The sequence below is a fragment of the Triturus cristatus genome, chromosome 4_1 (assembly GCF_964204655.1).
Source record: "Triturus cristatus chromosome 4_1, aTriCri1.1, whole genome shotgun sequence".
Classification (NCBI taxonomy): Eukaryota; Metazoa; Chordata; class Amphibia; order Caudata; family Salamandridae; genus Triturus; species Triturus cristatus.
This window is the reverse complement of record NC_140585.1, coordinates 931,681,725-931,707,031: the sequence shown is the minus strand read 5'-3', so window position 1 is coordinate 931,707,031 and position 25,307 is coordinate 931,681,725. Positions and strand designations below refer to the sequence as shown.

General features: G+C 44.2%; 1 protein-coding gene across 2 annotated transcripts in view; it reads right to left on the bottom strand.

The window, feature by feature from the left end:
• CPT1B (carnitine palmitoyltransferase 1B) overlaps positions 1 to 25,307 on the bottom strand; it is a 194,398-nt gene that overhangs the window by 67,557 nt on the left and 101,534 nt on the right. For both annotated transcript variants that reach the window (XM_085653785.1, XM_085653784.1), the window contains exons 11-12: positions 10,478 to 10,663; positions 10,233 to 10,338 (exon numbers count right to left, since the gene is read on the bottom strand). In XM_085653785.1, the coding sequence (XP_085509911.1) occupies positions 10,233 to 10,338; positions 10,478 to 10,663 (292 nt within the window). The remainder of the gene's footprint in view (positions 1 to 10,232; positions 10,339 to 10,477; positions 10,664 to 25,307) is intronic.

Genomic DNA, 25,307 nt, shown 5'->3' with positions numbered 1-25,307 from the left:
AATGTAAACAAACGCAGGAGACTGCACTTGTTTTTTGAGGGTTTTTTGCGGTGGATTCGCGAATTCATCATGATTTTGCTGCAAATGTTTTTAAGAAAGTGCTTTCTTGCCCTTGCGGGGTCCCCAGGACCAGTGCTAAGGGGTTAGGGTATATCTAGCCTGCCCCATTCTCTTTTTTTTGGGGGGGGGAAGGGGACCTTGGCTGAAGCAGAGTCCTTATATGGCTGCCAACACATCCGGGTTAAATCAGATCTCAGCACAAGATCAGGTGGGTTCGCTGAGCCTTCCCGTTCCTAGATGTCCAAATTTGGATTTCTTTAAATATCTCTAAAACTACTGACTGGATTTACACCAAATAACTAAAAGTATTCTTTCTGGACCAAGAGCTAGCTTTCTGCCAAATTTGGTGTAATTTCGTCCAGCGGTTTGGGGGTGTAGTCGTGTTCAAAATCCCTATGGGATTAACATAGGAAGCACACTTTTTTTGACCGCCCCCCTTTTTCTCGCTCACCCGCCCTGCTTGAAGGATCACTCCAAAACTTTCCATTCACAACTAGAACTACCAGTGCACTTTTTTCAGCAAAATTTCATGAAGATTTGGCAACCGGCACCAAAGTTATAAGCAAGTCAAAAAACATTTTTCCTATGGAAACAGGGTCCTAATTATAACTACCTACTGCCGATCACCTGTAGGTAATTCATATGTGTGTGTGTGTGTATATATACATATATATATATATATATACACACACACACATCCCAACATATGTATATTTTGTTGACACTTAACTGTACTTAATAACATCCTTAATAAATGGTATACTAACCATGTGAATTGGTCCTACCAAACTCCAAAGATTTACTGCAAATAATGTCCCGATGCTCATTCCCAGATAACCAAGTTCTATCCATTAAGTTTACATGCAAGGCTAAACTTACCCAGTAAAACTCTTCTCTCCTTCCCTCTCACTGCCAGCGAAATCACCAGGCATTATACCGGAGTTTTCCCTTTCACTGGTGCCCCAAACAAGCGATCTATAGAAAATAATCAATTTTAATTTGCCCTCAATCAACCATGTGCGATTACCTGGCCTACTATGATTGTCAGCCTATTCCTTGGTTATCTGTTGTCCAAACTCTAGAAATGCCATCCTTTATAGCATATCTCATTCCTCACTCACTCCACCACTCTACCCTGGACCATATTAAAGTCTCCTGCTAGACTCATATCTTCAACAAGTACGTTCAATCGCTTCAGCCCTATCATGGGCTGTCTACAATGCCTTCCTTTTAAAGCAAAGCAAAAGTCAAAGACAAAGTCGGCTATTTTTCCTATCCACGTATCTTTACGTAGCAAAGATGACTCAAAGACTTAGAATTGCTCAAGCTCAAAACCAATCTGTCTCAGGTTCGTCAACTGCTTTTCGTAACTCTCCTCCTATTGAATTAATGATCTAACACTGTCTTTCATGCTACAGATGACATTTAAGAGCCACCTTACCTGGCTGTTTCTAAATTTACAAACATGTGGTTTATGTTCAGTCCTGACTATTACAGTTCTAACTCTTGTTACTCTGAAACAATGGGCCTCATTTGCATAGGTAAATTACACCTTTGAGTATGTTCCCACTTATGTGTAAGTTTACTGCTTTCGATATTCACAGACTGAACTTTTGTAGCAAGTTTAGCACTACAGATGGCCAACCACTGGTACTGCAGCAACCTCCCACAGAAAATAATGGAGGTAGGAACTTACTAAAAAAAAAGTGTAAGTTACTACAAACCTGTAGCTTGTGAATCAGGCCCTTGTGTTGTTCAAGTGTAAAACACCCTAATACTGCTCTTAGTGCTGGAGAACTATTTAAAACTGTCAGACACAGAAATGCAATACATTTGAATGTGCTATAAGAAAATAAAGTGCTGCTCCTTCCAGGCAGCTTTTAGAGTTGGATCCCATAACCCATCCAGCCCTAAGAATAGTTATCAGTAGTTTGACCAACCAGGGGATTTCCTGTTCCCCATGAACACTGCCCGGCCCATTCCTAGCCCAAAATGATAACTGGATATAATTTCATGGTGCTATTAATGTATGTGACAAATACAGTTCCTCATATAAATCCCATAGCATACATACCATAACAATGATGATAGTGTTGTTTCTATTTTGTTCTGTGCTTCGGGCGCTTTACTGGAGCCACCCTGCCTACAGGAGAGCCACAAGACTGGTGACAGTAATGTGTCTGTGGCTTGTGAGAGAGAGTCACTGAATCCACAGCACCCTGGGATGGCTTGAAAAAGGAGTATGTTACTTACTCTATAAGCATCTATTTGTAGTGTGTATTGCTGCAGATTCACATGCTAGGCATGCTCCTGCCATATAGTGTTCGGCCTGGACTCTGAAAGTTGTTTTTTTCTCAAGGAAGCTTTTATGATTGGTGTTTCTGCTTCATTTTTCCTCTCCCTCGAGGTATTGTGCATTTTCAACGGCTCCTTTGTTAAATAATGTTTTTTGTCCCTTGCGATATATGGAGCGAGGATATAGTTCCCCACCGGTGGAAGTATTGTTGCAGTAATGGACTGTGTATTTCCCACTTGTGAACTTGTTGCCCTGTCCTGCTGAGCAGGTCCACAATTGAGTTTTCCTGCCCTGGTGTGTATTGTGCCAGGACGAGGATTTTGTGTTTCCATATGGTCTACGATAGTTGTGACAGTTGTATGGAATGGGCCCCCCTGTTTTAGAATGTTATACATTGCAGTCATATTGTCTGTTCGTAGGACAATTTTTCCTGTAATGTTTGTTAGGAATGCTTTGAGAGCCATGTTGATGTGCATTGGCTGTTGTTGTAAGGTCCAGTGTAGGGGTGGGCGGAATTTGCGAAATTAACTTTCGCAAATTATCGCGAAAATATTTAAAATTATCGCAAACAAGCGGAAATATCGCGAAGATGTGGAAGTTTTTTTCTGGCATGTTCGCGAGATTTTCTGCATGGTTGCGGGTCGCCAACTTACCCATGTGGTTGCTTGCGAGCGCGGCCATCTTGTTTTGAGTTGTCTCGCGGTGCATGATCGCGAGAAGAAAGACGTGATCGCGCGACGCATGACGTCACTGCGGGCGCGAACTGTCGCGAGACAGCGCAAATGGCTAAAAACATACAACATCTCATGGAGAACGCGACCGGATCAAGAAAACTTGTCGGCGAACGCAGGGATTCAGGTAAGGCGATCGCGCGCGCGCGAGAATGTATTATTTTACAGCGCGAGCAAGAAACAAATTATCGCCAAGCTGCGGAAACCGGAATTTTTGACATTTTCGCGCTCTCCCCGGAACGCGAAAATGTCAAATTATCACATTTTCCGCGAACGGAACGAAATTTTCGCCCAGGCCTAGTCCAGTGTCCCTGAACCACAATGTCCTTCATATGAGCACCACATGAGTGATGCATCAGTTGTGAGTGTCACTTGTGGAATTGAGTCCTTGATGGCTATTCCCTTCAGTATGTTTGAGGGGTTCGCCATTGTAGTGCCTGATGGAGCTGTGGTTCTGCCCAAGACTGGGAAACTATTGGGAGGAAGTGGTGCAACAGCTCTCTGACTGCACAGACAGATCTATAAGTTATGTTATGTTACAGGAATTTATAGAGCGCACGTATACCCGGGGGTGTCTTGGCGCTGGACATAACAATGATACAAGAATACTATTGCCCTAATGCTGGAAGAGCCAGGTTTTCAGTTGCTTCCTGAAAATCGTCAGGGAGCTGGCATTTCTGAGGGAGAACGGAAGAGTGTTCCACAATTTAGACGCTCCGTAAAAGAAACTGCGTCCACCCCAGTGAGTTTTAAAAATTCTTGGAACAGCGAGTAATCAAGCTCCCGTGGAGCGCAGCTGTCTGGTGGGACAATACCAAGAAAGATGATCCTGCAGGAAACTCGGACCAATACCATGCAAAGCCTTAAAGACGATGCACAGGGCTTTGAAATCAATACGCTGGGGTATAGGAAGCCAGTGGAGATAACGGATTCCATTGGAAACGGAGTGATATTTGGGTATATCCAGTATGAGGCGAGCCGCTGCGTTCTGGATCATCTGTAGTTTATGCAGATATTGCTTCTGTGCGTTCAAGAAAAGGCCATCACCGGAGTGGGCGGGGAACCCAGCTCAACGGGCCACCACAGATCATTCCACGGGGGTTGAATGCTCCCGAAAATTAGGACTTCTGTTTCGCTGGAGTTGAGCCTCAGGCAGTGTGCTGTCATCCACTTATTAATTGCGCTCATGCAATTTCTGAACTGCGGAGCCGGAGACTGTTGGGATTTGGAGGCCGCCACCACAATCTGAGTGTCATCGGCATAGGTGGTCAGACTGAAACCGAAATCCTGGATAAGGGGTGCTAGTTCAGAGACATATATATTAAATAAAGTGGGGCTTAGAGAGCTCCCTTGTGGGACACCGCAGGGAAGTGTGTAGGAGTCTGAGTTAAAACCATCCATGGATACGGTGGATGATCGATCGGCAAGGAAGGAGGCTATCAGTGCGCATGCTAAGTCTCCCACTCCTAGCTTCTCCAGACGTCTCTGCAGAAGGCCATGATCCACCGTATCAAATGCCGCAGAGAGGTCGAGGAGCACCAGAGCTGCTGCTCCTCCGCCATCCATAACTGCCCTGATCTCCTCTGAGGCTTTGATCAATGCCAACTCTGTACTATGGTCCTTGCGGAAGCCAAATTGGGTGTGATCCAATAGGCCATTGGCATTGATAAATAGGGACAGTTGGTTATTCATTATTTTATCCACTATCTTTGCTGGCAGCAGCAGTCTGGCAATGGGAAACATAGGTAGTAGGGATGTATGCTCGAGACTGGAAACACAGAGCCACAAACAGATTCTTGGATTTAGGCCTTTTAGTAGCCAAGCGACTCATAAAGAGGAGCTGGAAATCTAAGGACCCGCCAGCTCTAATAGCGTGGGCCCGCTCCCTATTCAATTGGGCCAAAGCTGAAGGTGTCTCCCCCCGCAGAGAAGATACATTGGGGCTGCGTAATTATATCGTTCCAGGAAGTTGCTTGCCGGAACCCACAATCAGACATGCCCCTAGAAGAGGACCCGGCGTAGGACTGGAAATGAGGGATTACAACCTATACTTTCAGAATCCTACACAAACCATGCCCTATTTAAGTATCATGAGTGGGCTGGGGTGATGAATACAGACATGCCACACAAACAAAAATGCCACAGGTTAGTATTGACAATCAAGGGGGAATTTCTTTGGGCCTTAATAAGTTGGGAGTAAGTTGTTATTGTTTGACAAGTTTGAAAGGATTCTAAATGTGTGCACAAATGGTACTGTTGCACCTTGCAAGAGATGATGCATGATTGACTTGACTACAAGGTAGAACGAAACGGATGCTTATGTAGTCACTCAAAAGTTCATCGCTCACTCACCTGCATAGTGATCCCACTGTTCCCTCTTTGATCACACGCTATCGGAAAACACAAACTGCATATGATAACTGAGCTGGGTACTGACATACTGAACCAATGTGTTAGAGATGGAAGTGGTTGACATACTTACATTGTAATCAGACTTGTTCAGGGGCTCTGTAACACCCCTAGGCCAGCACTGTAAATCCAGTTATAATGTAAACAAAAGCACCTGCTACTTTTATATTTGGGGAGAGAATGTAGCCTTACGGCTAGAGCGGTCGACCCCGAAGCTGGGGAACCGGGTTCGAGTCTCAGCAACGACGCTCAACATCCTGTGATTCTGAGCAAATCACATTATCTTCCCATGCCTAACAAAAATGAATGTGTGCTTCTGTAACGAAACTGGTGCTCATGTAAAGCGCTCTTATACCGGATACCCTCGGGTCTAGTTCGTACTATATAAAACTCTAAAAACATTTTTTTTTTAAGTGAAAAATCAATAAACAGATTAAACACAACAATTGTAGTGCTGCATGGACCTTGGCTGAAACCAACACTAGATCTTCCATGTTCCCACCGTTTGTGACCATTGCGATGCTAAACACTCTTAGAGAGGTCTCATGTGTAGTCGTGCATGTGGCACTATCGCTATGCATGATGCTATTATCCCTAGTAGGCGCATCACTGTTTTGACTGAAGATGTAGATAGCTAGCAGCTGGTAGGTGATGATGTGGTTGAAAAAGATCCTGTTGGTTCTAGAGGTTGAGCACCCTTTGTGGTTTGGGGTAAGCTGTTCCTGATACTGAATTGAGTATCGCTCCGAAGTATGGCTGTACCTGGAGTGGTTGGAGATGCGATTTTGTTGCATTGATCGTGAAGCCCAATTGGTGAACTTGGTAGAGCTTGAGTGTCTATTAGACATTTGGCTTTCTTAAGACTCCTTATCAGCCAGTCCTCTGGAAAGGGAAAACGATATATGTCTTCCCTTCGTAATTTTGCTGCTACTACCACTAAGCATTTTGTGAACACCCTTGGGCCGTTGTTACCCCAAATGGTAATACCTTGAACTGATAATGACGCCCACTTACCACAAACTATAGATATTTGCGGTGCACTGGGTGGATTGGAATGTGGAAGTAAGCATCCTTCAGGTCTAACACATTCATGAAGTCATCCTCTTGTAGTAGTGGTATTACATTTTGCAAACTGACCATATGGAAGAGTTGGGATAGTATGTACTGACTGAGTGGGCGCAGGTCCAGATTGGGCCATAGTGAGCCGTCTTTCTTGTTTTGATGTTTGAGTGGGACTAGTTCTATGGCCCCTTTTAGAAGTAATGCCGTACTTCCTTTAGCAGATGTAGATGTTATAGATCAAACATCTGTGGTTTTTGGAGGGATATATGGTGGTTGTTAAGTTAGGTCTAGGCAATATCCCAGCCTGATTATTTGTAGAACCCATTGGTCTGATGTGATGTTTGGCCACAACTGGTGGAATTGTGGTAGCCTTTCCCAGACCGGTATTTCGTGCTTGGAGTGAAATGTCAGCAAGTCATTTAGTTGGTGGTGTGGAGGTGCCTATGTTGGGGGTACTTCTACCTCAGCCCCTGATTTTGTGTCCTCCTTGATAGTGTCCACACCTTTGCTGGTGATACAGCTGTTGCTTGTGCTGTCACGTGGTATTTTCTGGGATAGAGGCTTTTTCTGGCCCTCGCCCTTGGTAACACTGAAAGGGCTGTTGCTTTCGAGGTGTTGTTTGTAATCCACCAATGGATTTGGCTGTATCAGTGTCCTTTATTTTCTCTAGTGCGCGAAAGTGTTTCCACTAGGAAGTCAGTTGACTCCTCTGGTGTGTGCATGGGGAGCTTGTGGCACTCCGCCGCTCTTTGGATGACACTGTGAAATGAGGATGTGTCACCAGGTTGTGACGCCTTAGTAGGTACTGGCGGCTCCATGTCTGGGACAGGCAGGACCACATCATAGTCATCCCATGGGTAAAGGGTATGTAAGTGTCCTGTGTTCCTTTGGAGTCTGTTCCCCTCTTCCTCCTCTTGTGGTGAGGGCAAGTGTGGTGACTCTAGGGGACTGAATGTCATTGGGCTTATGGCCTTGTGATCTTGTGGCACTGTTTTTGGTGGAGGCCGTTGCAAGGCTTGTCCCTGAGCCTGTTTCTTGGAATTTTCTTTACATGTTTCTGCCATAACTTGTTGCAGTGCTCCAAAAACAATAAACGGTTCTTCACTTGCTCTTTGTGTCTTGTTTCTTTAGAGCCAGTAATGTGTCCTCAGAAACTTTGTGTGGCTTTGGAACCCCAGAGATAATACTTTTATTCTGGCTAGAAGAGTGTCAATGTTGTTTTTCAGTCCTCGGAACCTAGGGCTGTTTCGATTCTGAGGTGCTCGAGCCCAAGCATTTCTTCTGATCCGATGTTTTTCTTGGGGTAACAGCCTGCTTGGCATACTTCATTGCCAATGTGTCTGCCGGTGCCAACTTATGCTTCGGTGCAGGTGGCTCAGATGGTGCCGACTTGTGCTTCGGTGCTGGAGTAGTGCCCGAGCCATCCCCGTGCTGTAGCCTTGTTGCATTATTGGGATTGAGAATGTTCCCATCCCTTCTTGGCCCGAGGCATGCTCACGGTGTTGGGCTGAGCCCGAGGGCTGTGGCGCACCATGGCATGGCAGCGGTGGTGGAGATAAGTGTAGGATCTTCTTTACAGAGGTCAACAGTACCTGTGTCGTCGTCTTGGTTCACGGTCCAGATACAGGGATCAGCCTCAGCAATGTGGGCCCCCTATATGCACCGGAGCTTGTTCTTCGCTAGAGGATGAATCAGAAGTACTATCTGGCGTTGGCGATGATCATCCCACCTCCTACCAGAGCACATGCCTCGCTTTCCAAGTCGATGTTGTGTGAGAACTCCGCCTCGCCCGCCAGTTCCAAGGAGTGTGCCTGGTGTCAATCCCTATGGGTCCAAAGTGTCTTTTTGTTTTTTTAATATGCGCAAGTCATGCAATTGTTTTCTCTCTACTCCAGAGATAGGCACAAATTACACACTTTGTGTGTGTCAGATTGTTCGTATTTGACCAAGGGCACAGTTGAAAGAGGTCCTTCTTTGTCTCCATCGCCCAGAGACTGTCATTTTCAATGGGTGTGTGTGCATTGGGTGCTGGGCAATTGGTCCCCGGCACCTAGGATCCGTAGGTGTTTTCTACTGGATCTCTGGTTGCGTCTTTTCTTGACCATACGCAAGGTGGGCGTAGAATGTTGCAGAGCTCTGACATAGTTCGTCTGAACCTGATGTCGGAAACAAAAAACTTTCTAGCAAAGTTGCCGCTGAATATGCGCAATACCTCAAGGGGGAGGAGAAACAATGCACGACGCCGACCATAAAACTTCCTCGAGGAAAAACAACTTGCAAAGTGGGGCCAACACTAAATGGCAGGAGTATGCTCAGCATGTGTATCTGCAGCCAACACTTGCTACGAATACCAGTTACTTATTTACACCACCACTCAAGACTTATAAACTTGAATGATTAACCTTGATCTTAAACCCTTGCCAAGTGCCTGATAACATAAGTTTAAGTCCCAGAGCCACATGACTTTAGGCCTCTGCATAGGTATTGGGTAACTCAAAGAGCTTTAGAGCACAGATCTCAACTTCAGAGATGTACAAAGAGGGACTTGTGATATAAAAGAGAGGGACAGTTTTCAACTCCAAATTCACAAAAAAATGCCACAAAAGAAAATAGTTTTAAACAAACCAATTCTGGGCCAGATATTCAAAATTGTTAGTAGTTGCAAACCCTTCGATTTGGTAAATGTATGGGCTTGCAACCACTAAAAGGTTTTATCCTAAATACTAAACCGATCTTAGGAGGTAGTAAAGATTTACTGATTCCTAAAATGGGTCTCAAACTAGATACCAAATTGCTTTTAGGGTCCCTTCCCCTTTGTGTATTTTTGTAAAAGTTTCATTGAGACTAGGCAGTGGTCAAAACCTGTTTTTCTTAAAAGCAACCTTACTTCTTTTAAGAAAAACAGGCTACTTTAAATAAAATCCTTTATTTAAACACAATCACAGGGATAATGGACTACTGACACTTGCAGGCTCCCTTGCGAGACTGTGTACAATCAGAGTGAGCCACAAGTTGCAACCTACCTCATGAATAATGAATTGCAATTCACTATGAATCAGAATTTTATGAACTAACCTTTTAGTAGAAAGGTCTTTTCATAAAATTAAACTCTGATTGCAAAAATAATGGTCATAAAGTACAACCATTTGATAGTCCAGTGCAATAATTGATCTGGCCCCTTATTCTGAAAAGGGTTGTAGTTCCGTTTTACAGGAGGAGTTGTTGGGAATTATACTTTTGATGGTGAGCCTCAGATTTTTTGCTTCAGGTTTTTATAGAGGTACAAAATACTTTATCCATGGCACAAAATTAAAGAGTCAAAAAGATCATGTTGAACAGTCAGTCAAAAAAACATGAATCAATACAACAGTCAATATGATAATTCTTGCTGGCAATGTTTCTCTTAAACAGTGTACACAAGCAGGTTGACACTGGTGAAGTATGTCCTTGTGCATCAGGCGCTCCCCGAATTTGAAGATGTTAGAGTGGGCAGTGATAAGGATATGATCCCAGACAGACTTGTGAGAGTTGAGTCCAAGGGACCAACTCTGATATGAAGAATTATCTGTGTCAATACCAAATCTATAGAGTGGCAATAGTAACTCATCACCACTCCACCCTAGTTCTTCAGTCTTATCTACACCTAGCTGTTCTGACCTTCTACCCAGTCTTACCTCCCAGAGGTGTCCACCGATGGGAGCATCTGCCCAGGAATGCTCAACGTTCGCACCCATCTTCCCATTCTGAAAGACTATGAGGGTGAAGGATTTATCAAACCACCTGAAACAAGGCAGAAGCATTAGGTAGACAGAAAGTTGTGTTGTTTTATGATGTGTTTATGTGTAGAGTAAAAGTTTGATGAAGCAAAAGAAAATGAGTTGTATGTACATAGATTTGGATAGGAGGTAACCGTCCACACCTGTCATAGCACTTTCCATGGAGGAGGGACTTGGCATATTTGTCCATGTATCGGTCCTGCCCTTTCTCATTACCATTGGCCTCATCGTCCAAAGTCAAAAAGAAGGCTGCACTCTCCACCGCATCAAGAGATGCCTTGTTCTTCCCCTTTTGGAAGAACTCAGCACGGGCTTTTGCCCAGGGAATTCTGAAGAGATAGAAAAAAAAAGATCATGAGCAGGAACACACAAGAAGAGGGGCAGAGCAGAGATAACACAAGAGGAGCGGGCTACCACTAAAGGAGAGAAGAAAAACGAAACATAAAATAACATAAAATGAAGAACGAAGAAGAGGTGTGTGGAACCTTTTGTGTATTAATCAGGAAAGTGCATTGTTAATAGTGTGCTAAACAAGCAATCAACACCCAAATCTACATGTGCACACTGATATGATACTAGTGCCATTGGAACGAGTTAAAGTGCATTTTCCTGGCTTATGTTAACTAGGTCTCAGCTAGGCCTCGATGCCACATTGTTCAAAATGGATGTCACATTCGCTGTCCATTATTTCTGTTGCACAGAGTCAAGCAAGTCATGTTTGTTCTTTTCTGAATAGCACTGTTCTGGAAGAAGACTCCCTAGCATAGGGTCACTAATATAACATTTTGTCAAGGATCTTCCGCTTGCACGCAGTATTGCATTAATTCACAATGGTCCACTGTTGTTTATGTAAGAAAGTTGTTCTGACACCTCTGGATGATGTTATTTTAGCCCCTCTGAATTAATATTCATGTATTGGTTTAGTGCTTAGATGGTAGGACTGCATGACAATTTTAAAATGCACGTTTTAATTTACTGAAAACGTATTTCTTTGCTCACACCACAAAGATTCTGTACTTTTCATAATTTTAAATAGGGGGATTTCTTATATAAACCCTTGATTTTGGGAGTGAGTCAGAACTCTAGAAGACTTTCGGGAGGAGCTTTGTCTCTCATCTCCAGGAGTAATACATGCGTGTCACTGTTGCCCGGCACCCATAGACTTAACAGGGGGCCACCCACCCCATGTATGAACTGACCATATGAGCATTATGTACTCCATTTCAAGGTGTTTCATACCACCATAATAAAGACCCTGCTTTGAGACTTTATTTATGATTGGTTTGATTCTTTGCATGATGAATATCATAATGTTGAACATTTGAGTAACTTGACCTAAGCTATGTGTTATTATATTGAGGTCCATGTCTTATGCCTGCACAACTTGATTACTCGTTATTTCTTTTGTATTAAGGTGCTTATGTAGATATTATATATATATATATATATATGTGTGTGTGTGTGTGTGTATAGATATATTTTATATATATATATATATATATATATATATATATATATATATATATATATATATATATATATATATATATATGTATGTATGTATGTATGTATATATTATCTACTGGCGGTCGCCAGTAGATAGTTATAGTTAGGACCGTGTTTCCATAGGAAATCCGCAACATTCTATTTTGAATAACTTTGGCGCCGATTGACGAATCCTCGCGAAATTTTCAAAATAGGTGGGGCGCTCCGCTCCTTCCCTGAAAGTCTCGGGGGGATTCGTCAAGCGGGGGCTGAGAAAAAGGGGGGGTCCCAAAACGCGTTTTCCCCATGCATTTTTCCATAGGACCTTTAGTCCAAGCTGCAGCCCGAATGGCTGAACAGAATTACTTGAAATTTGGCAGAGAGGTAGTCCTCAGGTCAGGGATGTGCCTTTTGCAGGTCTGGTGTAAATCTGTTCAGTATTTCCTGAGAAAATAGCATTTAAATCAATATATATATCTATAGGCGCGCTCCGAGCGCGTACCATAAGCTTACCGTACACGCACGCTGCCGTGCGCGAGCGCGATTCTGATTGGTTGTTAGATCTTAGTAAACATTCGAATCGGTCGAAACCAGGAAGTGTCGGCCGCCATTTTGTCTCTCGCAGTCTGAGGGGGTGAAAAACAAAGGTGGATAACGTGAAAAGGGGGCAGGCTGGACAGTTCCTGACCCCCTAGCCTTGGTCAGGGGGTCCCAGAAGGACCCTCAAGGGCAAAAATGTATTTTAATTTTTTTACGAAAAATCGCGGAGTGCGCGTAGCGTACGCGCACGGTAGAAACGGAAAAATTCCGCGAACTACGTAACGTGGGCGCGCAATGCGCGAAGCGCACCGCGCGCCCACAGCTCGCGCGCACGGTGAAAAAACTTTAAAAAAAAAAAAATACATAAATTAGCATTTAAAAAACCGTACAAATTCACTGAAAAAACCATAGGTTTCACACACGTTATAGTTAGGAATTAGCATTTAAAAAACCTTGCAAATTCACTTAAAAAACCATAGGTTTCACACATGTTATAGTTAGCTGGGCATTTCACTCGTGAAAAACCAATGAAATTCCCCCGTTATAGTTAGGTCAGATAACTATAACTCGCGCGCCCGCAATCCAGTGCTCATGACGTCACATATTACATCACTCGTGACATGGTCAGTGGCATTACTCATGACATCACCGATGACATCATCCTTGTGATAGAGTGGCGGTCGCGCGAGTTATAGTTATCTGACCTAACTATAACGGGGGAATTTCATTGGTTTTTCACGAGTGAAATGCCCAGCTAACTAGAACATGTGTGAAACCTATGGTTTTTTAAGTGAATTATATATATGTGTATATATATATATATAACCATTGTATAATTGGTAACATGAAGGCATGCATCTATTATTATTGTGCTTCCTGTACCCGTCTAACAACAGCCATTGATTTGGTCTGTGCATTTTTTTATGGGATTAACACCTTTATCCAGTTACAATTACATTCTTTAAGGAGTACATATATTTTTAATTCTAGAAGGGATTTAGTACTTTAAGCACTTGTTTTTCTTCTCTATTGATATCTGTCCACAACAAAGCTTGGAACGCATATTGCATTCCAAGCCTCACTTTCATATTATCCTTGAAAGCATATCCCAAGGCTTGATTTCCGAACTTGGACTTGCGGTGAATACGGATTTTCCTTATCAAGGAGAATAACTGGGATTCTTTTTACCCTGACTGTGGGGGATCCCCCTTTTATACATACAACTTTTGCGAACGGAGAAATATACTCCCACCTGACTCGTTAGGAGACTGGATCAGTTTTGGACGTACGCCTGAGAGGCTATTTCCTCTAAAGGATCGCATATAAGTGTAAAGACAATATTCTTCATATTACATTTCAAGCCCTGATGAAGTTCCCTCTGGGAATGAAACGCGTTAGAATTTTTCTACAATAAAGGAAACTGCTGGACTGATTTGATGACTTTGACTACATCCCTGGTGCACCTTCTTTTCGTCAACAGAATTTGTCCCACTGGATATCAGCTGAGCTTAACTACAGCAAGCTTAAGAAGTGGATGCACAGAACATTTAGAACATTTATTGTTTTTATATAGCGATTGAGGTACTAAACCTTTGGTCAGCCGCTGTTGGGAGTTTTTTTGTTTACAAACTGTTGTTCTCAGTGTCTTATTATCGCTTTTATCTTGTCCATAATTTAGGCGTCATCCCTGAATGAGTTATTATCATTATTTTATTTCACTAGGGTGTGCATATGTGCCACTCTGCACACCTTGCACTATATTCCGATTGCTCAGATTTGTAAGGGCTTTACAGATATTTCCTGCTTATAGGACACGTTAACATTCTTCCACCTTCTTTATCACGTGTTTTCATCTCTCTCTTCTTTTTATTTCCTGTTTAGTATGTCCCCTCATATTCTTAGTCCTGGCGAGACCCTAATATCCTAACCAAGGGTCCAAATGTTGTCAACATGCTGTAGAGAGCAAGTTGAGAGTGCAGTTTGTCTTGAGTGTTGGATTGTTATGCTGCATGCATTATTGGTTCTTGGTTCAGTTGGTGGTTTGATCACTGTGATTTAGTTGTATGTCACACTTGTGATTTGCGTCAAAAAGGTTTTAGTTTGCATTTTGTTGATTAAGGCAATCAAATTAGTCATAATCTAAGATCTTGAGATATTATTGTTGAAGTTGTTTGTAAAGTGGTAGTGTGGTTTGCAAAACATTGCATTCAGATGGGATACGTTTTTTCTGAATGAATGAGTTTCCTTTCAGGTTTTGAATGTTTAATCTAGGTTGGTGTTATTTGCTCTTCAGTGTGCAGGATTAAGTAGAATAATGAAAGGTGACTGCCTTTGGATAGGAACCTACTTCTGTGTCAATTACGGTTGACAAGCGCCATGAAGGTGCTAGTCTATTTTCTATTGATCGCAAGATTCTTTTGTTTAGCATGCTGATTTTTTTCTCATGTCTACTTTGAGCAGATAAGATTTGTATTTATTTATTTGTGTGTGTTCTGTGACAAGACAAGGCTGTGTATTGTCTTTAGCTTTCATGGAAAAACTGATTTGGAATTGGTTAACCTGCTGAGGAGTCTCTCTAGCATTGGTGAGACGTCATCACAGAGTTGAGCTGTGATTGGTTGGTCGCTGCCATAGTTTGCGCTGTGATTGGTTGTTGTTTTGAATTATTTTGAGCACAAATAATGGATGCTGTATTGAAAAAGCCAAAAGTTCCTAGCGTACCTACTATGGAGGGAGAGAAGATCCCTCTAGAAGTCTTGCCTGCGTACGAAATGTCATGGGCCTAATTTATATGTTCACAAACAATGTTCCCCTAGGAATCACTTTAACATTAGTGTCTTTGGCCTTACCATTGTTCAAAATAAATCCAATACATACAAAACCATTGATCATTTGAATACTTTCTTAATAAAGATTCTTCAATATTGAAATTTCAATACTGTCAAAATAATGTAGATGCTCCAAGTGAATGAGCAGTTCAAGTGCAAAAAAGTGAGCCACACAGTATGTAGCAATTAGTGTAGGCAATATTTAAAATATGTACAAAAGAAGAGATCACCCAGATAGGAAAACAATTTATATACATCTGATAATAATAGTATTCCGATTTGGCTAGTTCTACAATCTAGAACTGGGTAGACTCTCTATATGTCGACGCTTCAACCCTTCAGACAAAATCACACAGGGTCTTCCTCTGGACAAACGAAGCGGTAGCACCCTACAAGAGATGACAAATATCTATCAGAACTCCCATAGCTATGTAGTTATCAGGTGTTTAAAATAGCCTCTAAATGAACCAAATACAACTTACGACAACTTGTATCTTAGTTTATTTCTATTAGTCTATTTCTATTCATAGAACCTTGTCAATCGTGATCTAGGTTAAAAAATTTAATAAAAACAACCGGCAATATGTACAAATTAATTGAGAGGAAAATGAAAGGGAACTCTATTGCATTGAGAGAATACAGGTACCATCAGTAGACGCATGCATCCGATGCCACAGACTATATCCCTGCCATGCATACACAGCTCACGCTGTCCCATATCACTTCACAAAAAGTTGAAAAAAGAGAAGTCTTTAATCTCTCATGCACATAACAAATAGTGCTATTTCACATGCAAGTCGATAGAAGGCATTAGAATACGAGTCACTTCAAAAAAACTTGAAAAAGAGAGAGTTTTTTAATCTCTTAAACACCTATTCCATGGCATTATCACACATGCAAGCCAATGGAAGGCAGAGGAAAAGGAGTTTGGTAAGAAAAAGCCCAGAATGCAATATCCCCTCACGTAAAATCACATCAGAGAGAATCATGTCATCTGATTAAATGCAGAGTTTGCTGAATGCACCAGATATTAAGGCATACCTTAAAGCAAGATCTCACTTTCAAACACTGTTTTTGCAGACTCACTGTCGGAAATCAAAAACAAAACTTGTCAAAACATGGAAAAATCCTTCCAAATACTTAAAGGAATATGCTACTTACCAGTATGCATCTGTTCTTGGCATGTAGAGCTGCAGAGTTGTACACTGTGCATAGATCGCCATCTGGTGTTGGGCCCGGATGTTTGCAGTTTGTTTTTGTTCTTTGGACAGTCTTTGGAAGTCACGAGTTCGGTGACTCCTCCTTCGGTCCGTAGTGCGCATGGGCTTCGGCTCCATCCTCAGATTGTTTTTCGCCAGCAGGGAAATGATGGAGCGTAGTAATAATAGTGAGAAACCCATGTGTGTTGTATCTAAATAAGATAGACTGGAACGGATACAGGTAGCCGGGGAGGCGGGTGGGCGTGTACAACTCAGCAGCTCTACATGCCAAGAACAGATGCATACTGGTAAGTAGCATATTCCGTTCGAGGCATATGAGCTGCAGATTGTACACTGTGCATAGATTATATAGCAGTACCCAACCTTAGCGGCGATTACCGGTATCCGTTGCAGCGGTTTGAAATAATGTCTTTAGTACAGCCTGGCCCACACTAGCTTGTTGCTTGGAGTGCACGTCTACACAGTAATGTTTTGTGAAGGTGTGCGGTGTTGACCATAATGGCTGCTTTGCAGATGTCATCTAAGGGTATGTTCCCTAGAAAAGCCATAGAAGCCCCTAACTTTCTTGTAGAGTGAGCTTTAGGTGGAACAGATAATGTTCTTTTTGCCTTTTGATAGCAAATTTGTATGCACTTTACAATCCACCTAGCTATCCCTGATTTAGAGATGGGGTTGCCTTTATGCGGTGGAGAGAAGGAGACAAACAATTGTTTAGTCTTTCTGAAAGGTTGCGTTCTTTGTATTTAGTACAGTAAAGCCCTCTTAACATCAAGTGTATGTAGAGCCCTTTCCGCAACAGATTGAGGTTGCGAGAAAAAAACAGGTAATTCCACCGATTGATTGAGATGGAAGGGGGAAATGACCTTGGGCAGAAATTTTGGATTGGTACGAAGTATCACTTTGCTGTGATGTATTTGTAAGAAGGGTTCCTGTATAGTGAACGCTTGTATTTCGCTAACCCTTCTAAGGAAAGTGATAGCTACTAGAAAAGCTGTTTTCCAGGTGAGGAACTGTAACTCGCCTTTATGCAGTGGTTCGAAGGGCGGACCCATGAGCTTTGTAAGAACTACATTTAAATTCCATACAGGTGAAGGCGGTGCCCTGGGTGGAATTATGCGTTTAAGGCCTTCCATAAAGGCTTTAATAGCGGGCACCCTGAACAGTGACAAATGTTGTCTGTTTTGCAGGTAAGCAGCGATCGCTGTTAGGTGTAGGCGTATGGAAGAATATGCCAGGTTACACCTTTGAAGATGTAGTAAATAGCATATAATGTGTTGTATGGATGCATCTAAAGGGTTGATTGTATTGTTACGGCAGTAAACAACAAATCTCTTCCACTTTGCGGCATAGCATGCTCGAGTGGTAGGACGTCTGGCTTCCTTGATAATATTCATGCAGTCAGGGGGAAGGTTAAGGTATCCAAATTCTAAGATTTCAGGAGCCAGATCGCAAGGTTGAGCTGCGCTGGGTCCGGGTGTCTGATTTCTCCATGGTTCTGAGTTAGGAGGCATGGGGACAGGTGCAGTTTTTGGTGTGGTACCACAGAGAGCTGTAGTAGTGTGGTGTACCACGGCTGCCTGGCCCATGTTGGGGCTACGAGAATGAGCGTGAGGGAGTGCTGTTGCAGTTTCCTGACCACTAATGGAATTAGTGGGAGAGGTGGAAAGGCGTATGCAAATCTGCCTGACCAGTTCATCCATATCGCATTGCCTTTGGACAATGGGTGTGGGTATCTGGCGACGAAGCTTGGGCATTTTTTGTTTTCGTGGGTGGCGAAGAGGTCTATCTGAGGATGCCCCCACTTGTGGAAGAATGGGCGAAGAACTTGTGGATGCAGTTCCCATTCGTGTATTTGTTGCGTTTGTCTGCTGAGCAGATCTGCCATGGTGTTTTGTATGCCTGGAACGTGCTGTGCCAGGAGATAGATGTTTTGTGGAATTGCCCATCTCCATATGCTCTGGGCTAAGCGGGAGAGCTGGGGAGAGTGTGTCCCCCCCTGTTTTTGAATATAATACATTGCAGTCATATTGACTGTGCGAATGAGGACTGCTTTGGCTGAAATCTGTTTTTGAAAGGATTTTAGGGCTAGAAAGATCGCCAAGAGCTCCAGATGGTTGATGTGGAGCAATTTTTGCTGTGGCGTCCATAGACCTTGCATTGTGAGGTGTAGGAGGTGCGCTCCCCAGCCGGAGAGCGATGCGTCCGCTGTTAGTATCACCTGGGGAACCGGGTCCAGGAACGGCCGCCCTTTGGAAAGGTTTGTGGTGTTCCACCACTGCAGAGAGTGATGAGTGCGGCCGTCCACCAACACCAGATCCGTCAGCTGACCCTGGGCCTGGTTCCACTGTCGTGCTATGCACTCTTGAAGTGGACGCATGTGGAGTCTTGCATGGGGCACTATGAAAATGCAAGATGCCATCATCCCTATTAGCTTCATGAACACTCTCGCTGGGAGAGAGTGCTGTGGAATGAACGTTTGGCGCAAGGCTTGTATGCTTGCGATTCTGGCTGAGTTGGGATAGGCTATACCTTTGGAGGTGTCTATAGTGGCCCCGAGATATTGCTTTGTGTGAGATGGTACGAGGTGGGACTTTTGGTAGTTCACGTGAAGCCTAGCTGGTGGAGCAGTTGGATGGTGCTGTTTGTTTGTTGCACACATTGGTGGTAGGACGCGGCTTTTATCAGCCAGTCGTCTAAGTAAGGGAAGACGTGAATATGTTGACGTCTGGGGTGTGCTGCTACTACAGCTAGGCATTTGGTAAACACCCGTGGTGCGGTGGTGACCCCGAAGGGGAGAACCGTGAATTGGTAATGCTGACCGTCCACCACAAACCTGAGGTACTTCCTGTGAGAAGGGTGTATTGGAATATGGAAGTATGTGTCTTTTAGATCCAAGGTAGTGAGAAAGTCTCCCTGACAGAGGAGTGGGAGGACTTGTTGCAGGGTGACCATGTGGAAATGGTCCGAATGTATGTATGCATTTAGAGGCTGGAGGTCCAGAATGGGCCTCAGGGTCCCGTCTTTTTTCGGGATTAGAAAATTCAGAGAGTAGACCCCTAAATTTTGTTGATTGAGGGGGACTTGCTCTATAGCGTGTTTTTGGAGGAGGGAGATCACCTCCTGTTTGAGCAATGTGGAATGTTCCTGTGACATTGGACGGTGCCTTGGTGGGATATTGGGTGGGGTGGATGTTAGCTCGAGACAGTACCCTGACCGATTAATTTGGGTCACCCATTTGTCCGATGTTATGGACTCCCAGGCGTGAATAAAGTGTTGTAGTCTGCCCCCGACCGGAGTGGGATGGTCTGGGGGGAGCGAGGGGAAGTCATTGTGCGGGCGGTGTGGCAGAACGGGTGGTGTTGGTTTTGCCCCTGCCCTTATTGTTGTTGCCCCTGTATCCACCTCTTTGGTAGCCCTTTGAGAAGGTATTTTGAGGAGAGGACTTGTAGGAGGTAGAGGCGCTATCGGTGGAGTAGCCTCTGCCTGTACTACGAAAGGACGAACGCCGAAAGGAGCGTTTAGGGGTCTGGGATTGTAATGCCCCCATAGACTTTGCTGTGTCCGTGTCCTTTTTCATTTTTTCTAATGCTTCGTCCACCTTTGGCCCAAATAGGTGTTGTTGGTCAAAGGGGTGATTTAGAATGGATGCCTGGACTTCTGGCTTGAACCCTGAAATTCGGAGCCAGGCATGACGGCGAAGCAGGACACTAGTAGTTATGGCTCTAGAAGCAGTGTCCGCTGCAATCGAGGGCACATTTAATGGAGGTGTTAGTAATAAGCTTTCCCTCCTGTATTAGGTCGTGAGCTTTACGTTTGTGTTTCTCAGGGAGGTGCTGCATAAGAGCCTCAAGCTCATCGTAGTGTGCTCTGTCATAACGCGCGAGCAGCGCTTGTGTATTTGCAATGCGCCAGATGTTCGCGGCTTGCGAGGCAGTGCGTTTACCAGACGCATCTAGGAGTTTTGATTCCTTATCTGGCGGTGGGGCCTCACCTGAGGACTGGGAGTTAGACCGCTTTCTAGCCGTGGACACAACTAGGGAATCTAAGGGAGCAGGGCCCTTAATGTATGTAGGGTCTGTGGGTGCTGCTTTGTACTTTTTTTCTATTCTGGGGTTTAAGACCCTGGCCCTGACAGGGTCTTTGAACACCTCTGCAGCATGTTTGGTGACACCCTTAAGCATGGGCAAGATGGATGTGGACTTATCCTGAATATCAAATGTATCCAGTAAGAAGTCGTCTTCCACTGGTTCGCTATGTAGTTCCACCCCATGGTAGTGTGCTGCTCTCTGCACTAAGTGGTGAAACCCTAGTGAGTCCTCTGGGGGAGATGGCCTGGATGGGTAGAGGTCATCTTGAGGCACATCTGGTATGTCAGGGTTTTGGTAATCTTCCCATGGGTCTGGGGTCCCCGGTGGTGTGGGGTCCATTGGGGCATCCGCTGGATCATAATCTGGATCCCCGTAATCCGGATCTGGGGACGGGGTCGGGGAATGATGAGGCAAGGGTGGCGGAGACCTGGGAGGGAGAGGAGGTGGAAGAGGTGGAGGAGGAGGAGGAGGAGGTGTAGGAGGTGGTGGGGAGGGCACTCTGAGAGGAGATGTGGCAGAGTCCTTCCGCTTGGGTGGTGGAGGAGTAGCTGGTGTGTCAAGACGTCTTTTCTTGACAGTCAGAGTCAATAGCCCAGTCTTTGGATCCTTTGATAAGGTTTTTTGATAAGGATCGGGTGTAAAAAGGTCTGGTGGCGCCGAATCGTCCGCTGGCGCCGATTTTTTTGGAGCCGAGGATTTGGGTGGTTTGTCTGCGCCATGCTTTTTTGGAACCTCCGTTTTTTTCGGCGTCGAGGTAGGCTTCGACGCCGGAGCGTCGGTGCCGAGGGATTTGTGCTTGTGTTTCGTCGGCACCGAAAGTCCAGGCTTCGGCACCGGTGGCTTCGGAGTCGAGCTGGGCGTCACTTTCTTCGGTGCCGAACAGTGTTTATCGGCACCAGGAGTCGGCTGGCTCGAGCCCGAGCTGCCGTGAGACTTGTGAGGCTTCGACACCGGGCCCGAAGGTGGGGTGATAGAAGCTGCGTGTTTGGTTTTCCCCAGGCCCAAAGGCGAAGGTGTAACCTGAGTCTCTCTGGATTTGGGCGCGGGGGTGGGAGGGGGTAGAGTACTCACGACCCTCTGCGCCGGTGTGATGTCCTCCAGGTCGGAGTCGTCGGCCTCGGAAGCGCTGACGATGTCTTCCTCCTGCTCGGTGTGGTGTTGCCCCGAAGCTCCGGTGTCGTCTCCGAAGATGTCCGGTGGAGCCGCGGTCGATGAGTGCGCCATGGTGCATCGAGCTCTTCGATCCCGGATGGTCTTTTTTGATCGAAAAGACTTACAGGCGGGGCAGTCTCTAGCCTCGTGTTCTGGAGAGAGGCAAAGGTTACACACCTGATGGAGGTCGGTGTGGGGAAATTTAGACCCACATTTTGGGCACTTTTTGAACGGAGTCCTTTCCATCGGCCGGGACCGGAGTCGAGGAGGGCCCGAAGGCCGGTGCCGATGTGGGGAATCGAGAAAAGTGCCTCTTCGAGAGATGAAGATTGATGAAGAAACTCGATGAACGAGGATTTTCCGTCGAGGCTGGAACCGTAGAAGTTCGAAGCCGGAGCACGAAGTATCACATCCGAGCCCGATGGCGGAAAAAAACAATCTGAGGATGGAGCCGAAGCCCATGCGCACTACGGACCGAAGGAGGAGTCACCGAACTCGTGCCTTCCAAAGACTGTCCAAAGAACAAAAACAAACTGCAAACATCCGGGCCCAACACCAGATGGCGATCTATGCACAGTGTACAATCTGCAGCTCATATGCCTCGAACAAAATGTTTTTAAATCTAAGTCAAGGCGAAAACTAACTCTAGCATATCAAAACCTGTCACTCAGAAAAACGTGGGGCCTGCGGGAAGCAGACTGGCATCCATAGGAACAGAGAAAGGACAGCATAAGGTTGTTGCGTATCTAGGTGCGCCAAGCAACTCGACCGTTAACTTGAAAAAAGGCTCCAGCATCAGTCAGGATAAAAAGAGGACTATGTGGCAGCGCACTGCCCACAAATCCTCCCGTCCTCATATCGTACACACTGGTGGAGGTTTCCTATATTCGTAGTGATACAGAAAGGACTGCATGTCCTTGAATAATACCAGAAGAAGCCCTATCACGCAAGATTACTCAAAAAAGGAGGCATGACCAGTGAAACCTTACTGAGCCCAATGATTTCCTTCGAAATAATGTTATTTTTGTGATCTCAACCCGGTCATAGTTATTCAAAACACAGTATGGGTAGAAGACCCATACTTTCCTAAAATTACACAGAGGAGCGCTTGTTTGTAAATAATATCATCAGCCAAGATAAATTCCTGCCAAGCATGATTACTCAAAAAAAAACAACACAGAAAGCAAATTGCCAATCCAAAAGGCAAATGTACTGAGTACAATGATTACCTTTGTAATGAAGGTAAATTTTTGATCTCAACCTTGTCATAACTACTCAAAATACAGTTGTTAGTAGTAAATGAAGAATCAAACCATGTGTATAAAAATGTAGTTCAACTGGTACAGTTCCTGCGTACTCTCAAAAACTGTCCGTAGGGTAAGTTGGCCCATAGGCCTCTAGGATAATGTCTATTTTACAAAGGTAAACCGTTTTTTGGGTAGACTTTCTGAATAACGTAGTGTATAGCTTCTCTTCATCTACCTTAATGGTCAGATCCAGAAATGTGATAATTTGATGGTTATAATCCATAGTAAATCAGATGTCTGAGAAACATAAATAAAGCCAATTATGGAAAAGTTTGAGTGATGTGTCATCGCCTTCCCAGATTAAAAAGACATGATTGTGGCATTTCGCACCTGTATAAAACATTAGTGGCCAATACGCAAAACCCCTTAATGACTTTCAGGGCTAGATAGGAGGAAGATGTGGCCGCCCTGGCGGATGACGAATGGAAAGAGACAAAGTAGTCCCGTCGCAAACTGGCTATCTCCATGTGCCTGCGTATGATCCGATTCAGAATTTTTCATAGAACCTACTATTCCCCTGAGAGGCTCTGGAGCATAGGACAACCTCCTGGGCCGCAGTGTCTGCATTGTCATCACTGCCTGGGTTCCCTATATCATGAACTGCGGGAGTGCCTGGCAGTGGGGAGATACTGGACAGGGATTAACGATAGGATGAGGCGGATGCTGGGTCTCAGGTTGGAGCTCTACCCTAAAGTTATATTGCTGGGGATCATGGACAAATTGGCTAGGCCTGCAATATGCACACCCTCCTGCCTGTGGCATATCTTGTATCCAAGAGAAATCTGGCCTGGCAATGGAGCGGCAAATCTACCTGACCCTTCCATGAGTGCCAGAGGGGCATGGATAACTGTGCGGCAATGGAAAACTTGGTGTGCAAAGCGAGCTGCATCCCCCGCAAGTATGAAGGCATATGGGCATCCTGGAAGGGTAATTGTAAAGAAAATACAACACTGGTTTCCTTTCTTTCTTCGTTCTTTTATTCACATGTTCCCAGCAATATATAGTTGACTCTTAACGGATTCAGGCTCCTTTCTGCCCTTCTTAGAAATTCCTCGACCACATTCCTGATTCTAACACTGTAAACTCTACACATCTCATTTTGCAATGCATTTACAACAGTTAATATATTAATAATGAATGCACATTAATGCATGCTTGCAATAATAGAAACATAAGAATAATTACACAAAAGTCCGGATATGTTCATAATGTAAGAAACATGAAAGAACTGAACAAAAACAAGAACAACAATGATATAATTATATCCTAGCACATTACCAAATACAGCAAGAATCACTCACCACTGAGCACACCCAAAGGTTTATTTACTTTACACACATTTCCAAAACTCCACGTAGACCACAAAATTGCGTTTTACTTCTCTTACTCTTACAGTAAATCTACTCTCTCCTTTACAAACAATTCCACCCTTCCTTATCTCCTCCATAGTTTTATCTTGAAGACCTGAAACTCTATCCATGATAACTTTACGATCAATCCTTAGATCACTAGTGCCACTTAACCACACAGGACATTCTTTCCTTCCTGGCTCTCTTCCCTTAAAGGAAACAAAAGGTGACAAACAGGTCACTGAATGTGGTGTTATCCTATGTGCCCACACCATCTTCCTTAATTCTTTTTCCACGAAAGTTGGTTAACTAATGAGAGTTAAATAGTCTCCATAACCATCCTGTTAACTCTTTCAACAAATCCATTGGCTTGCGGCCTGAACAAAGCCGCCTTTTCATGAGTAATGCCCATCCGGGAAAGATAACTAGTAATTTCTATGGGAATAAATTGGACCCCGTTATCTGATACCAAGGTCTTAGGAATCCTTTTCTCCATAAACGCTCTCTCCAGAAATTCAATTACATTAGCAGTTGTGATGTTTGAAAGTTTCAATGACAAACCATTTGGTATGATAATCTACTATTATCAAGATAAATCTGTTTTTCAGACCAAGTCTGGCTACAGAACCAATAAAGTCAATGGCCAACCTTTCCCACGGTTTCATGGGAAATTCTAAACACTCCAAGGGTGGTAGCCTGACCACTTTGGTCTTGTCACTATTTGCACCTTTTTTACCACATCTTCAATACCACAATCCATACCAGGCCACCAGTAAGATTGACACACACTCCTTTTTGTCATGTTTCTTGCTGGATGTCTTTCATGGGCTAAAGCAACAATCCGATTCCGAACACCAACAGTAGGAACAATTTGACTCCTTCTTAACACCTTACCTCCGACCACACTCAACTCATCCCTCAATTTGAAGTATTACTTTAGATCTATGCTCAAAGCATCTTTCTCGTGCCAACCTTGAACTATTCTACTGTTACTTCTCTCAATA